At 40.3% G+C, this 15369-nt stretch overlaps 1 protein-coding gene across 1 annotated transcript in view; it reads right to left on the bottom strand.

Moving 5' to 3' along the window:
* The window catches only part of ATM (ATM serine/threonine kinase), a 1424234-nt gene that overhangs the window by 1344125 nt on the left and 64740 nt on the right, over positions 1-15369 (bottom strand). The window contains exon 5 of the mRNA XM_078657051.1: positions 4937-5101. Within this exon, the coding sequence (XP_078513177.1) occupies positions 4937-5101 (165 nt within the window). The remainder of the gene's footprint in view (positions 1-4936; positions 5102-15369) is intronic.

Below are 15369 nucleotides of genomic sequence, written 5' to 3'. Positions count from 1 at the left end.
GGGTAGTGTGGTGGGGTATATTGGAGTGGGAAGACTGGAGTGGAGTAGATGGGGTATATACTATTGTATTGTAATAGCATTTATATAGCGCTTACTACCCCTGAGGCAAACACACTTTTTTAGCGAGTAACAGGCTACTCCAGAACCCATAAAGGATAAGTTGTGCATTAGTATAGTGAAATATGAAAGTAATTTGAGCGGTGAATATGTTAGCCAGTAACTTGGATTGAGAAAGATAGTTAGTGGAGGGATAGAAGAGGGAAAAGGTTTGCATTATATAGCGCTTGCTACCTCTGATGAGGTGTTGAAGCGCTTTTGATGAGTAGCACGCTACGCCGGAACCCAAAACTGGATTAGTGGTAATTAGCATAGGGAAATATGTAATTAATTTAAGTGGTGGACATGTTAGTCTGTTATTTGGATTGAAAAGGAATAGTGGAGGGATAGAAGTTGGAAAGGATCCAGAATCTTTTTTAGATATCAGTAGGAGGGGGTTTTGGATGAGTAAAATTGAGGGGAAAGATAAGGGTCTAGAAAGGCTTATTTGGGAGTTCTGAATAGTAAAAGAGGTATGAGAAGATTCAAGGAGGGGTACATGAGGGAAAGAGTCTAGAAAGGGTTATTTTGCGGATCATAGTGGTATGAAATATGTAACTTTGCACATTGAGTAACACTCAAACACTTATGCATAAAAGAAAATAAACATGCCAGTGCCCAAAAATACATATGGATAAACGTATGCACTGGCCACCCAACGTCACATGCAGGCAAAAATCAAGTTGACAGACACATTTGGTGCAAGGTAAGATGCACTCAATATTTAGTCTGCCCAGTAAATCAAATCTGAAGTGGGAAAGGAGTGAAGGGCATGGCATATCAATGCCATATACATTCTTGGCCTCTCCATGAATAATTCCCTCCTATTAAGTTCCAGACATCAAGAAGGGCCCCCAATAGCTGCATGGTGGGGGGCGGTAAAGAAGTGGCAGCAGCCGAGGAAGATCTTATTCGGCAAGAGGAGGCCCGTGGCATACATCGGCGTCCTATCTCATAAAAATGGGCGCTACTCCTACCGGACTTTAAGCAAACACACACGAACGGCGCAGAACACACGCAAGACTCCCAACCGGCACCAGTGCATCCTAGACCACCCGTGCGTCCTATTTCCCACCTCCTCCTCCGCGTGACACCAGCTCCCCCCGGGTCACCCTCCAGGAATCACACCATCAGACAAGAGTGGGTAAAGTGCATGACGCTAACAGAACGACATGGGGCTCCTCTCCACTGACTCCGCCTTCTGTGACCCCAGGCCCCTCCCCTCCCCCCGACCCCACATTTCCAGAGTTACACTCCCCCAAGTTTAGTTTGGAAATTGTATTATCTATTAACGACACCCTTCACAGGGGGCTATGGACTAGAGACAGTTATACAGGTCGGAGAACTGCGGTAATCCTACCACCGACCACTTCCTCAATGCCTCCCGGCATCTCCGGCGGAGATGATAGGAGGGATGTTCTCCCTTCATCAACTAATCACTTATGTGATTAATTACTACGCTGCCCTTGGTCATAATGATGTTAATTTGTAACACCAAAGCGGTCAAGTTTGATTACTGTTTGACTTGTAACATGATAAAGTCCAATAAAACGGTTTATAAAAAAAGTGCCAGACATCCTGGCACTAAAAATACAGGTCAGACATACATGTGCCGATGCTCGCACACAGACTGGGAATTGAGGAGAGAAGAACTTTCTTTCAAGTGAACACTCCAACTGCAGATTCCTCAACCCTAGAATACTCCCATGGTGCCAAATCGGATCCGGAAACGCCCCCACAGCAGACTTCCTGCATGCCACTGGGTGGCGTCATGCACCTCCCCTTAGAAATCGTTCAGCCCAGGAAGCGTCTGTGCCGGATGTATGACGTTACAACGCATACTTTTACAACGCCTACCATTACCACACAATTTTTACAACGCAGGATCCATTACAACGAAGTACCATTACAACGCATGTATTTACAACGCAGATACCTTTACAACGCATACCATTACAACGTAAGTATTGGTAAGTTTATAATATTTTTTTAATGTAAATTAATTAAAATTAATATAATTTAATTTAATTTAAATAATTTAATTTAATTTAATCAATTTAATTTAATGTAATTTAAATTTAATTGTATTTAATTTTTACCTTGTACCCCTTTACCCAAAAACCCAAAACTGAACCTGAACCCTAAAAATACCCCTTTACCCAAAAACTCAAAACTGACCCTGAACCCTAAAAATACCCCTTTACCCAAAAACCCAAAACTGACCCTGAACCCTAAAAATACCCCTTTACCCAAAAATCAAAAACTGTCCCTGAACCCTAAAAATACCCCTTTACCCAAAAACCCAAAACTGACCCTGAACCCTAAAAATACCCCTTTACCCAAAAACCCAAAACTGACCCTGAACCCTAAAAATACCCCTTTACCCAAAAACCCAAAACTGACCCTGAACCCTAAAAATACCCCTTTACCCAAAAACCCAAAACTGACCCTGAACCCTAAAAATACCCCTTTATCCAAAAACCCAAAACTGACCCTGAACCCTAAAAATACCCCTTTACCCAAAAACCCAAAACTGACCCTGAACCCTAAAAATACCCCTTTACCCAAAAACCCAAAACTGACCCTGAACCCTAAAAATACCCCTTTACCCAAAAACCCAAACTTATAATATTTTTGATAAAATTATATACTTACCAATACTTACGTTGTAATGGTATGCGTTGTAAAGGTACCTGCGTTGTAAATACATGCGTTGTAATGGTACTTCGTTGTAATGGATCCTGCGTTGTAAAAATTGCGTGGTAATGGTAGGTCGTTGTAAAAGTTGCGTGGTAAAGGTTGTATACCGTCTGTGCCGAGCCATATATAAGCATGTGGTCAGTTCTTTCTTGACTCTTTTGATGCCCTCAGAAAACAAAACAAAAGTCGGAACTTGGGTAATGGTAACAGCCTTAGGCCAGCTGGAATTGGCTACCAGAATTCCTGGAGACTGATTTTGGGCCAGTGTGTAGCAAACCTTAATGCAGAGGACTATTCAACTAGATGGAGTCCCTTCTGAACCGCCATTCCTTTCTTAGTCCCACAGAACCCTACAAAAAACTGATTATCCATCCAATGCTCTTTGGAAGAACAGATGTAAGCCTCTACTCCACTTTCGAGGGGTGAGATAGGGCAGAGAATGTTCGGAAAGTGATGGATTTCCCAAAGTAGAACCAAGTCACGACTTTCAGCAAGAAGTAGGCTCCAGTCTTCAGCAAAACAGTGGTGCAAGGAGGGGGCCCTGAGAGCCTGGAGTTCACTCAAGGGAGGAGCTGAAGTGATCACAATGAGAAACGGCATTCAGGGATAGATAACCAAACCGCATCTTTGCATTGGCTCAAAAGGAGTACACATGAGAAAAGTCAAGACCAAGTTAAAGCCTCCCTGTGGCATCACAAACTTATTGGGAGGGAATATGTTTGCTAAACATTTATAAAAAAAATTGTAAAAGCATAAAAAGTCATAAAACTATAATCAACTTTTATGAATTGGCGTCAGATTTCTTTCAATGTGGAGAAGCGTGGCTCAGTGGTTAGAGGCGGCAGACCCGGAAGCTGAGATCAGCCGTGGACCAGGGTTCGATTCCCCGCCTCGGCGGGTCTCGGGCTCAAAAATTCCACGGACTCGACAATCCTCGCTCCGGTGCCTACTCGACTTACGGGGTCACACTCTGCGACTCTGGGCAATAGCTTGCTTAATCTCCACTACGGCCCCTCGCGGCGGGATGCCTGGCTTTCACCTTGTGAATACCCTGCCGGGGTATCTCACAGGGGAATACCAGGACGGGTTCCCTAAGCAAGCGCCTTGAGACCCCTGGGTGATTCGTGCGCTATATAAATCGAAATACATTTACATTTACATTTACATTTCATATTGCATGACTTTCTTATTTCGTTTTTTGGTGCTTGTAAATGCTTTACACTAGTTCCTTTGTTTAAGCCTTGAAGCTCAAAGCCACAGCTACCCAAGGTTGAGCTAAAGGTTTTACAAACGTACCTGCCTGGATCCAAGACAGTTTTGCGAGTATATTACACTGTAAGGTTGAACAATCAAGCCATACACAATCCTCACAATAAGGAATTCAGGGACATTAACAAGGGTATCCTCGAGGAGTGTGATTTTTTTCACCGAAAAGCATAGCAGCTGTAGACAGGGTCTTGCTTGTTGTCAGTTTGCTAGTCAGATAGGACAGACACATCAGTATTAGTGTTATGCAGGATTTTGGGTTGTCACCCAGGGTGTAATTACACTAAAGTCACTTGTTGCCTAAACTGCAATACATGTTTTAGTTTTTTGAAACCTTGTTATTGTACATCGTCTAGCCCTGAAGAAGTCATGGGTTCACACCCTGACGAAACAGGTGTTGGCTGGGCAATCGATCCTCATTAAACCATAAGAACACGATACACTTGGAGTGTTCGGGCTGTTATTTCAATTTTTTGCCATATGAATAGTAAATTATTAGATTGTTCGTGACTTGACTGTGCAGTACTGTTTCTGCAAGTTACAATACAACATGTGCATAGGCATCTGTAAATAAATATTATATATATATATATATATTTAGAGTGGGTGTTCTAATGTTTTTGGGAATGTTTGGTACATGCAGCTTGATTCGGGATTAAGAGTATAGGGGAAATCTTCTATCCATATGAAACTTCTACTTTAGGCGCACCTTGGAGCTGTGAAAGACTTGCCTCTAATACATATCTTGATTTGAGAACAGAACAGCAAATACAACAGATAAGTTATGCTAAACACAATAAAGGGAAACAGGAGCAAAGCAAGAGGCATCTTCAATAAGAATGGCAAAATATTACTATGTATTTGTGGAGTATACCTGACCACTGTGACGGTGAAATCTCAGACCAGTACTTCCGGACAGAAAGGATGTCCTTCAAAAGAATACTGCTATAGTCTGCTCCAAAGGCTGAGCAACTCAATGGATTTTGTATTGTCTCCATAACATGATGCAGAAGGTCTTGGCATTTCAACCTGGGCTGTCCTGCAAACAGAATAACCAGAGAAACAGGCAAATTAAATGAAAAGACAATCAACCAGCTTCAGGAAGAAATAAGTTAGAGAGATTAATAATTGATGCTACCATTATGGATGTCATTAGCGGACATCATAACTAATTACCACAATCTTTTCCTGCTTAGTAAATACAAAAACGTACACAAAGGAAACCCTAATCACAACATTATTTAACTTTGAGACTTCCACATACTTTCATTTTATATTCAAATCAGTATGCTGCAATCAATATATTAAAAGATGGGATCCTGGTTGGATTTTAAAATTACAAGTTTGCAACTTTTCAAATTAATACTTTTTGAAAAATGAAAAGAAAAATATTAATCTATCTTTTCTGCCATAGAACAAAGCAAAAAAATTTTTTATCAGTTAATAATAGTGCAATATCTGAATTCTTATTCTAGTCACAATCTACAGAAACATTATTTGCCATCAGGGAGGATCCTAAACATTAAAGGAATATTAAGTATGTTGAGAGGGGATGGGACGTGGCGCTGGTGCCATATCTTGTCAGACACACGGGTTCCTTGCGGAGAGAGAACTGTCAGGGTGGTGCTGCAGATGGTCTCCTTTGCCAAGGAATTAACTTTCTGGGACCGACCAGCGTTCAGAGTTCTTGCCAACATGATGGAAGTGACTGTGGAAGGGGGGGTGGGTGTGAGACCCTGGGACACTTGTACCCCAATGAAGAGTTTCTTCCTTTTGAGTCGGCACAAGATTGTTATAGAGTGGGGCCTGGGAAATTCCTCCTCAATGCTAGTATAGCAGTCATAGCCAGAGATTCATGGACTGCTTCTCTGTGTCTCCAGCCACATAGCTCACTTTCCGGGCTCTGTTGGAGTTGGGTGTGGGCCGCCACATGGTCTGCAATTTTTACAGTCATAACAGCTGACCGTAACGTGTTTCTTACCATGCCTGGGTGGTTTGGGACGGTGACTTGGGGACCTACTGGAGAAAGTACAATGGGATAGAAGTTGTGCATTAGTGCAATCTATCTCCTGTAATGCCCAGTTAAACTTACTCAATTTAATTACCTACATTGCAAGTACGTGACACGGGTACACAAAATGGATCCCATAAAGTCCCATAGATGCCCCAGATGCTAGACTCCTGTTGCGACTTTTTTACATTTGGCATGGAACTTCCCAGTAGAGCATGCATTCTGGATGACCGTTAGCGCACAAGTGGATAGCGTGGTAAGAACGCTGATTAAGTCAGCACTTGTTGCGCCCGGCAAAGCGACGAGTTGCAATTACCTGGATGGGTCAGATTGGCCCTAGTGTGGAGCGATGTGGCTGAATGGGCAGTAACTGAGGAGGTGCGCTTGAACAAATATAGAAAAGATGAAAGGGCAGAGGAAGACTTTGGGATATGGGCAGAACTACGTGTGAGATTTGTAGACCCTGGGGGTTCTCAGGTGTTGTCGTCCGCTGAGAATGTCAGCTCCACTGATACGGATCGATGACCACCCCTTCCAAAGTGAGGGGGTTAATTTGGGTGTAATGCGCCTGTGTTTATGTATGGCACAAACTGTATTTTTGCACATTTTTGTCAAAAGGTTACAGATGGCTATTGTGTATCTTTTTCTTGCTATTGTTCAGTTCAAACCAATACAAAGTGTCTTAAAAAACATTTAAGGAATATTCAGGTGTCAGCCGGGATTGTCCCTTTTTAAAATTGCAATCACCACTAGAGTGGAAGTTCCCCATTACTAATGTGGACATACAGATTAATTTAGCTGAATACTGACAAATGTCAAAATCGCCATCCCCAAAAATGGGGACCTTTGAGCGGGTCACCTGGCAATCTAACCAGACTCCCAAGATGGATACAGCTTACCATGTAATTATCATTCTGTAAGCCGCAAAGAATTGCCTTAAAGGGGACAAGGAAAGAGAACAAAGTTCTCTTAACCTGGTCTTGCATCACTATCACCCAAAATAAGCATTCCATAGTATTCCTTTGCTTCACGATGTCAGCTTGGTTTTCGAGACATCAGCTCATGGCCCACTGAAGACCCATAAAGTAATTAGTGGGCATGATGGTTCATGGATGGAAAATCAAGCTAGAAAATGCTAAATTAAATTACAACGAGATCATTAATATCCAAATTTAAAAAAAGTAAGATTTCACATCCCGAAAAGGTAGAACTGCATTAGCTCTATGTGTTAAAGTAATATTGAGTAGGCAATGCACCTTCCTAGATGGACGTTTTCAAATTAATCACAATAAACAGGATGAACAGGACATTAAACTGACAAACCTACAAAGAAGAATATCCACTTTAATCCATCTACAAAATCGGGCATCACAGGAATAGTGAATAATAGCTTTTAAGAACAGCTGCAATAACGGACAAATGAAAGACAAGGCAGTTGTTTAAAGGACTACAAAGTATGATTTCAGGAGTCACACTGCAAAGCTGAAGGGTGCCTGGTTCTGCTGAAGAATCTGGACTGTATTCTAGAGAAGGTACAGTCTGTTTGGTAATTTGAAGTGAGGAGGATTAATGGACATAAGTAAGATGGACAATACATTTGTGTCATTCTGGATGGCACTTTTAGATTTCTCTTTAGTTTCATATACCTGACACTTTCCCTCCGAGAAAGAATTTGAAGCATAGAATTAAGCAGTAAATACTAAAATGGATTTTCATTTATAGACCCTGGATTTCTAACTGCAAAAATGGAACTTTGTGCAGACAAAAATAACTTCTTTCTGTTAAACACAACTGCCTCAACAGAAGGAGCATATGCTTTTGTAATGTGGATGAAACCATACTGTGAGCGGGCAGATGTGAGCTAGAAAAAACGTTTAATGTCAAACACTACACTAACCTACAAAAGGGGGATTGAATGGCTTTCCCTTTAAAACTTTGAGAATACATGGACTTAAAAATAAAAAATAAGCCATGTGTTTTTTCTAAGCTTGGTTCCAGCAGACATGTCCTCCCTGCACTATTGCTTACTCATTACAAACTACTTTCCCATGTCTTTCACCAAATTAAACAACCCTTTGTCAAGACAGAAAGGAACTTGTTTTTTTTCTTAGACACACACTCCTTGGGAAGGGGTTTGAGTGACATTTTTGACTAGTTTATATATGACATTTTTTTCCAGTATATTGTCTGGCCTTTTCCGAACACTGCACTTCACTCTATAGAACCAAGGGTTTCGTGTTTTGTAATTTATTCTGTGTATTCTCTCATTTTCAACTTCTTGCCCATTTTATAGTTGAAATTTTGTTTCACAACCTTCTATCAAAAGATGCAGTCAGTCAATCCTCCTGTACATTTTCTGAATTTGAGGAGGGACACAGGGCACACAAGATGGATCCACGTTTGGAGCGGGAGCTGTAGTGGTACTGTGACTGGATTCAGCATATCACAGAGGAAAGGGTCCCCAAAACAGGTGTTACCTTTCAGCTTCCAAGAATGGTTAAGTGTTTGGTTGCCAACTAATCACAATCTCCAATTTGATACGGAGGTTCTTTGGCTCGATTTTTAATCAGCAAATTTGTTTGTGTTTTGTGCCTCTTTAGGACGTTCTCTTGGCACTTGCAAATTTTGCTTAGGTTTTTATGATGTTCTTCAGGCGTTCATTGAAGAAGAATGTTGCAGAGGGACAACCCAAACAAAAATTCTCTTTCGCTGCTTTTTTTATTAAGTTCAATAATATCATAGAAAAATAAACAGTAGGCTTTGCAAGAAACAATATGAATGATCACATGTTGGGGGGGGCGAAATAGTCCAATGTTACATTTTGATTGCAGGTCAATTCTCATGGCGCTGAGGGGGCCAGTTTCTGGAAAGTGGCATATCTTTACTTTTAACAGTAGAAAGGAAATGAGGTTGGGGGTCAGAAACTTGTCTGTGGTGGAAGGCTGTAGTTGGCACCACCAATGTCTGGTAGTTTTTCAGGGGGCACCTCTCTGCACACGTATCCCTTAATCCAACATTTGCATCATAGTGCTTCATTAGTAATGCGAGATGTTTGATACCAAACGGACCTATAGTTAGTGAAGCCATCATGTAGTTGGGCAACTCATTTCTACCAGTGTCCAGCACATGCTTTTAAAATGCTTCCCTGATCACTTGTATTGGTAGCAATGGAACTGACCAGCACAGGGGAATACCAGTCCATCTAGTTATGCCCTCACATGCAATATAGTGCAATATAGTGCACCCTGCCTTTGGTGTAGGCATGCATGGCACACATGTGCCTGTCGTGTTCTCACTCGTCTGACCGAAGACACACTGCCTGCAATGGCAGTTTGCATGAGTTTGGTGATGGGGCCCTTAGGGTGGCACACTTTGTGCTGCCGCCATGAGGACTCTTTAGTTCCTAGGTACCAGGGGTACCATTTATTAAGGGCTTTCGGAGGGTACTAAAGTTATTGCCAATTGGGGAAAACAATTGTTCAGTTTTGGGAAAGAGATCTGGCACTGGAGGGCTGGTTAGCAGAAACCCGGTGCACTTCCAGTCGAAATCACATTAAATACAAGCCACAAAGTGGGGGTGACCTTGTCAAGAAGGGTACTTTCCTACAAAAATCAAAATCATCCATCAAATACTTGGGTGTAGACCTTAATGATTATGGTAACCATAAAGATCATTTAGCCTCCCGAAGCAAGCTGGTCTAGCCCTAACAGTTACATTTTGTAAACTGAACCACAGCATGAACGAACAACAGGCACTGGAATTCTGCATCATGACAAACTCCAAAATTAAATGCCCACTCCCATATATGGGACGTTCATCTTTAAAGATCAACTAGAGGTTTGACTTGATCGGGCCAGAACAGGTGTTATCGCTCAGAATTCTCGCTCCCCATCTGTGCACCATCAGCATTTCGAACCTTGAACTTGACTCGCCTTGACAAAGTTATCTCACTTTAGCCTATTGTGCAAAGGCAAGGAACGCTCAAATCGGTACAATGAACCATCTGATTTGGCAGTCAGTTTCAAGAAATCACCGGAAGTAGCATCAATATCTTACATCTGCCGTAAACATTTTACCAGCAGAAGAAATCTGGGACATGAATAGGTCAGCAAAATTCATGTTGAGAGTTTTATCAAAGCAAACTAGAATAAATTCTAGATTAATGAATACTGAAGCGGTCTCAGCCATAGTACGATTAAGACTCCTTCTCCCTCAATATAATAATACTGGAGTCTCAAGGATTTTGGATCTGCCCTGGAAAATGCCAATGACGCAGAATTGATTTCATCTAACGTGCGGCCCGATTCCACTAAAAGAGCACTGTTTTGAGCGTACAAAAGGCACAAAGGAACGCTCTTGTCGATTCTGTGGAGTTCAGTCAGTCATTGTTGCAATATATGCGGGAGGCAGTTAAGCAGTCGAATGATGAACCCCTGTAAGCAGAAAATGAGGACATGGACTATTAATGCTCAGGGTGTTAGTGGATATGAAGAGTATTATTGAACTTAATTGACAAAGAGATCACTATTTAGCTATTAAGTTCCACAATGTGTTTGAATGTGATGTATTTTTAGAATTTGTAATTCTCCTATCGAATCTGAATTACAAATACTGAATATTGAAGTTGAACGTGTATTTTATTGGATGTCTCTGAATTTTGGCTAACGTTTCAAATGAGGGATAGAAATCTATTATAGATGAGAGCACACGATAATCTTTAGCCAATCTACAAGAACTGATTAATTCGAACCTTGTGTCTATACACTCAATCAGATCAGATACATAAGTGTTTAAATTAATTAATAGGGCTAAGCGAAACTGATAATGCATTTGTCAAGTTACATGCTAAAACATTTCTTAACTCTTATCAATATAAGAAACTGAGAAATTTTTTTCTCTTTTTTTTTCTCTTTTGTAATAATTTTAATCAACCGATGCAAATTAAGATGACTTACTTTCTCTGAATCGACAAGAGCAGACGCAACATGACTTCCTGGCTGTGCTCTCTTCATCTAAGCCTTAGTCACAGAGCAACAAACTAAACAACAGTAGTGAGTCTGCTGTTTCCGTACTTCATCCACCTATTTGGTGTGCAGCTGTTTCACCTCAGAGTGTCCCTACAGCTGAAAATCTTCTGACCTGAAGTGTAACAGTTACCGTGCTGTACTGTTCAGCCAGTACTTACATTTGTTTCTCAAACTATGAGTTAATGTATTGATACTGAACGTGAAATGAAGATTTAATTGGTCTTCTTTAGTTTATATAGCTAAGCTATCAGCTTCCTGAGTTTGTTCCAATTTGTAATTTAGTAAATGTTATATTTACTTAGTTTACTTTTAGTATGACATACAGTCCTGAGATTGTCCTTTCTGGCCTCTATCTCCAGGCCACAATTTGTTTTCCAATGATCTTCACCATGAACCAGAGTCTGTTAAAACCCTTTCCTAAATCTCTTGCCACTATCCCTCACTCTTCTTTATAAGTTTTCTATTTGTTCTCTCTCATGCACTGCTTTATAACCATGCACCATCATCTGGCATGGTGTGAGTGAGTGAAAGGGACTCAAACAAGCCAGCACTTAAGTACTGGAGCCACGGCATAGGAGCTAAAACAGAGATCAAATATCCTTCCCTTTTACATAAAGATGGTGGGTTACTCAGTAAAAGAAAACCAACATGATGTAACTTTTGATGTCTTCCCCGCAAGCCATGAGTACACAGAAAAGAGTTACACAACAGTAGTTTATCTAATATGCTTTTCCACTCTTTTATCCACATGTCCTACTCACACAACTAAGTACTATGCGCTCATTTCCCTCTGCTCTTCTCGTTTCTTGTGCTCTCCTAGTGATAAAAGGTTCACTTACTCTTGCTCTATGTGTGTGGTCTGCCTCCATTTTTATTCCATCTGCAGGTATCAGCCCACTTGAGCAATACACTTCAGCCTAATCTTTGATACTAACATTATTATGTAATCCCTTACTGTCCAGTACGTTTTAACCCTGAACCTGAAAACAATAAATTGGCACTCCACCCCACTTTTTGTGTACATACAGAGGCTAAGCTCTCCATAATATCGAACTTGGGACAGATTTTCATGGCACATCCTGATGGACCTTTTTCGCACCATGATACAAGTTTTCAATTCTGATATAATGTAATCTAAAAAGGAAATCTTGTGCCTGATAAAGTCATAAATGATAAACAATCATGGAAATGACAGATCACATACCTAGCGAAGTTCAAACAACTACAGGATTAATTGCAAATGAAGAAATGTAATGGGTCAGTCAATTTCAACATAAAATGTATTTTAAAAAAGACTACTTGTAGAAATTCTAACAGAAAATCGCAATTATTCTTTATCCAGCCCCATAGGTAGTAAATCCACCCTTCGGGTAACTGATGTAGTCACACCTTGCACTGGCAGTACAGTAGTTAAGGAGGAAAATGGAAAGGTTTGTGTGTTGGAATGTTGCTGGTTTGTGGTCTAAACTCTGTAAGCCTGATTGGGTAGGTTGCACCCAGAATTATACCAACCTTATGCCTTCAAGAACCATGGGCCTTGAGCCTCTTCTATGTGGATGATTATTCATCATATTGCACAAACTGAATTCCAACTAGACAACCGAAGGTGAAGGGAGGTTTAGCCATCATGATATCCACTACCCTTCCAGGGATTCTTACAAATAAACATTTGTCCGCTCAGTTTTATTAGTTCATGTTATTTGAGGTTGGAAGCTCTTAATTATCAATTATTCCAACAACTTATTTGACTACACTAGAATGAATGTAGTTTGGCCCTAGAAAAAGTTTTGAATTTTGTCATACATCTTCTTGGGGGGAGGTGGGGAGATGTTTATATTGTCTGGTTAGGGAATTTAAAAATGCACACATGCAAATTACTAGCGAAGGAGGTCTATGGTCTGACAAATGCAGAGGGGAAATATCCGACTCTCTTTATTCGCAATGTTTATGAGGACATCCTATCCTCTGCATTTGTGGGAAAATGCACAACTAGTGTCATTAATTACATTCTTGTAACTGAACATTTTAAGATGAACATATGTGACTTTCTGTTTCACCCAAGGTGTAGGAGTGACCACAATCGTTACAGCCTGTGGGAGGGAGAAGATACTAAAGTTAAGTCAAGAGTCAGGCATAGAGGTTGGGATGTGAAACAGGCCTTGCAGTAAAATGTAAATAACTACCGAATAATTCCTAGAGGCTATTATAAATGAAAATAAGGCACTTTAGGGCAACTGCCTAGATGAAAGAGCAGAAATTGATCTAATAATACACTCCTATGGTTTAGTTTCAAATAAAATTCAAGCAACACTTACTTATAAGACATACATCTAAAGGCCAATCAAAAACACAAGTAGTTTGACAGGGCCTACACAAAGGGGCATTGTGCGCTTAAAAATGCACTTACTAATACTCTGTGAAATGCTGAATTTGGGAAAAGCTGTAGGCTTTTCTATAGAAATGCTCTCATTAAACAGGAAAAAGCTATTAGAGACAAGGCTTGGGAGGCGTTACCAGACGGTAGCAAACATAGGAATAATACAGCGTTTGAGAGTCATCAAAGCTCCCTTTTTCAGTCTAGCCCACATTTTTCAAACCGTAATTCCTCTAACAGAATGGGTTCCTCATTTTCCCTCTATTTAGTCACCCTCTACAAAGAGTAGAATACTACACGCTCTCGAAGATGGAACGTTGTGACCATTTGGTAAGATCAGACCTCATGGAGTTTCAGCTAGTGGAAGTTACCAATGCTATTAAAAGCAACAGAAAAGGGAAAGCAATAGGCCCAGATGGGGTTCCTCTAGATATGTTAACATAAAATTTAGATTTGTGGACTCCCTTCTTCGGTCTCAATGGTGTGAGGAGTAAGGGCCTGCTGTCCACCTGGAGCCAATCAGTTGTAGCTCTACATTTTTTTAAAAAGGAAACAAGATCAGAAACTAGTTCCTACTTGATTAAGTGTTAACACCTTCGACGCTCATGACGAGCTCAGCTCGTCATGAGGTACACCTCTCATACACTCATGACGAGCTGAGCTCGTCATGAACGCATAGGATCCCGTTTAGCGTTAGCGCAAAGCGGGAAAATGTGCCGCATCGATGCGGTTAAAGATTGCCGGGAGAATTCTGTTGTCACTCTTAGAAAAGTGGGCTGAAGACAAAAATATCATATGTGATGTTCAATATGGCTTTTGGTACCAAGTCACAATGTTTAAACTTAAAGTACTCTGTGGCTAAAAAAGGATCTATATGCTTGCCATTCATGGATCTATGGAGTGCCTTTGATTGTATAAGTAGTGCTACTCTCTAGGATCTCATTGGCGAAATAGGGGTTAATATATATATATATATATATATATATATATATATATCCAAGATTCAGCGTTTCTTTTCCGTGTACCAGGAATCCTCCACGCCACAGACCAAGCAGGCACGGACCAGATTAAGGTGCTGTTTTCTTTATTTAGTGCAAGTTAGCCGCATGACGTTTCGGCTCCGAGGAGCCTTGTTCACATGACAGTGTTCACATTGCTGATACGTTCTTTTAAAGTGCCAGTGTTTGACGTAAATCAGGTCACATGTTAGGGTTAAGTATAGACATAGTGAAAAAACTACTAGTACTGATGTTTCCCCAAGGTTCATATCGCCTTTTCAATCGACCAAATCACTCCCTTTCATCATAGTGTATAAAAGATAATCTTTTCAATTAGGAGTTGAAATATAAAGCTCAGTAATGAATCACGGTTAAGTACCTGTTAATATTACATATTAAATATTGAAATATGCATTGTACATGAACTTGTCAGTTAAATTGATGCGATGTTAATGTCAAATACAAATTCAAATATATATATATATAAATATAACTAACTATAAATATATATAAAAAACTATACAAATATATATATATATATATATATATATATATATATATATATATATATATATATATATATATATATATATATATCCATCCATACTAATATTATAAAGAGAGAGCCCAAACCTTTGAGGCGGGTAATCTCAGTAACCACAGCACCAATCACAACACCCATTACAGCGTTGGAAAGGGCAGTTGCAGCAGTAGGACATAGGCTATGCAGACGGCCACCATATATTTTTTTTTTGCAGAGTTTTATATAGCGCGAATATGACCCGAACTGAATCAGGTATCAGAGAGCTTTACATAGCACCAGTTACGTTACATAAGGACACACATTCATTTTTGTTAGGCACGGGGAGATTAAGTGATTTGCACAGAATCACAGG

This window comes from Lissotriton helveticus, chromosome 8 (assembly GCF_964261635.1).
Source record: "Lissotriton helveticus chromosome 8, aLisHel1.1, whole genome shotgun sequence".
NCBI classification, from domain to species: Eukaryota; Metazoa; Chordata; class Amphibia; order Caudata; family Salamandridae; genus Lissotriton; species Lissotriton helveticus.
This window is presented reverse-complemented; position numbering and strand designations above follow the sequence as displayed.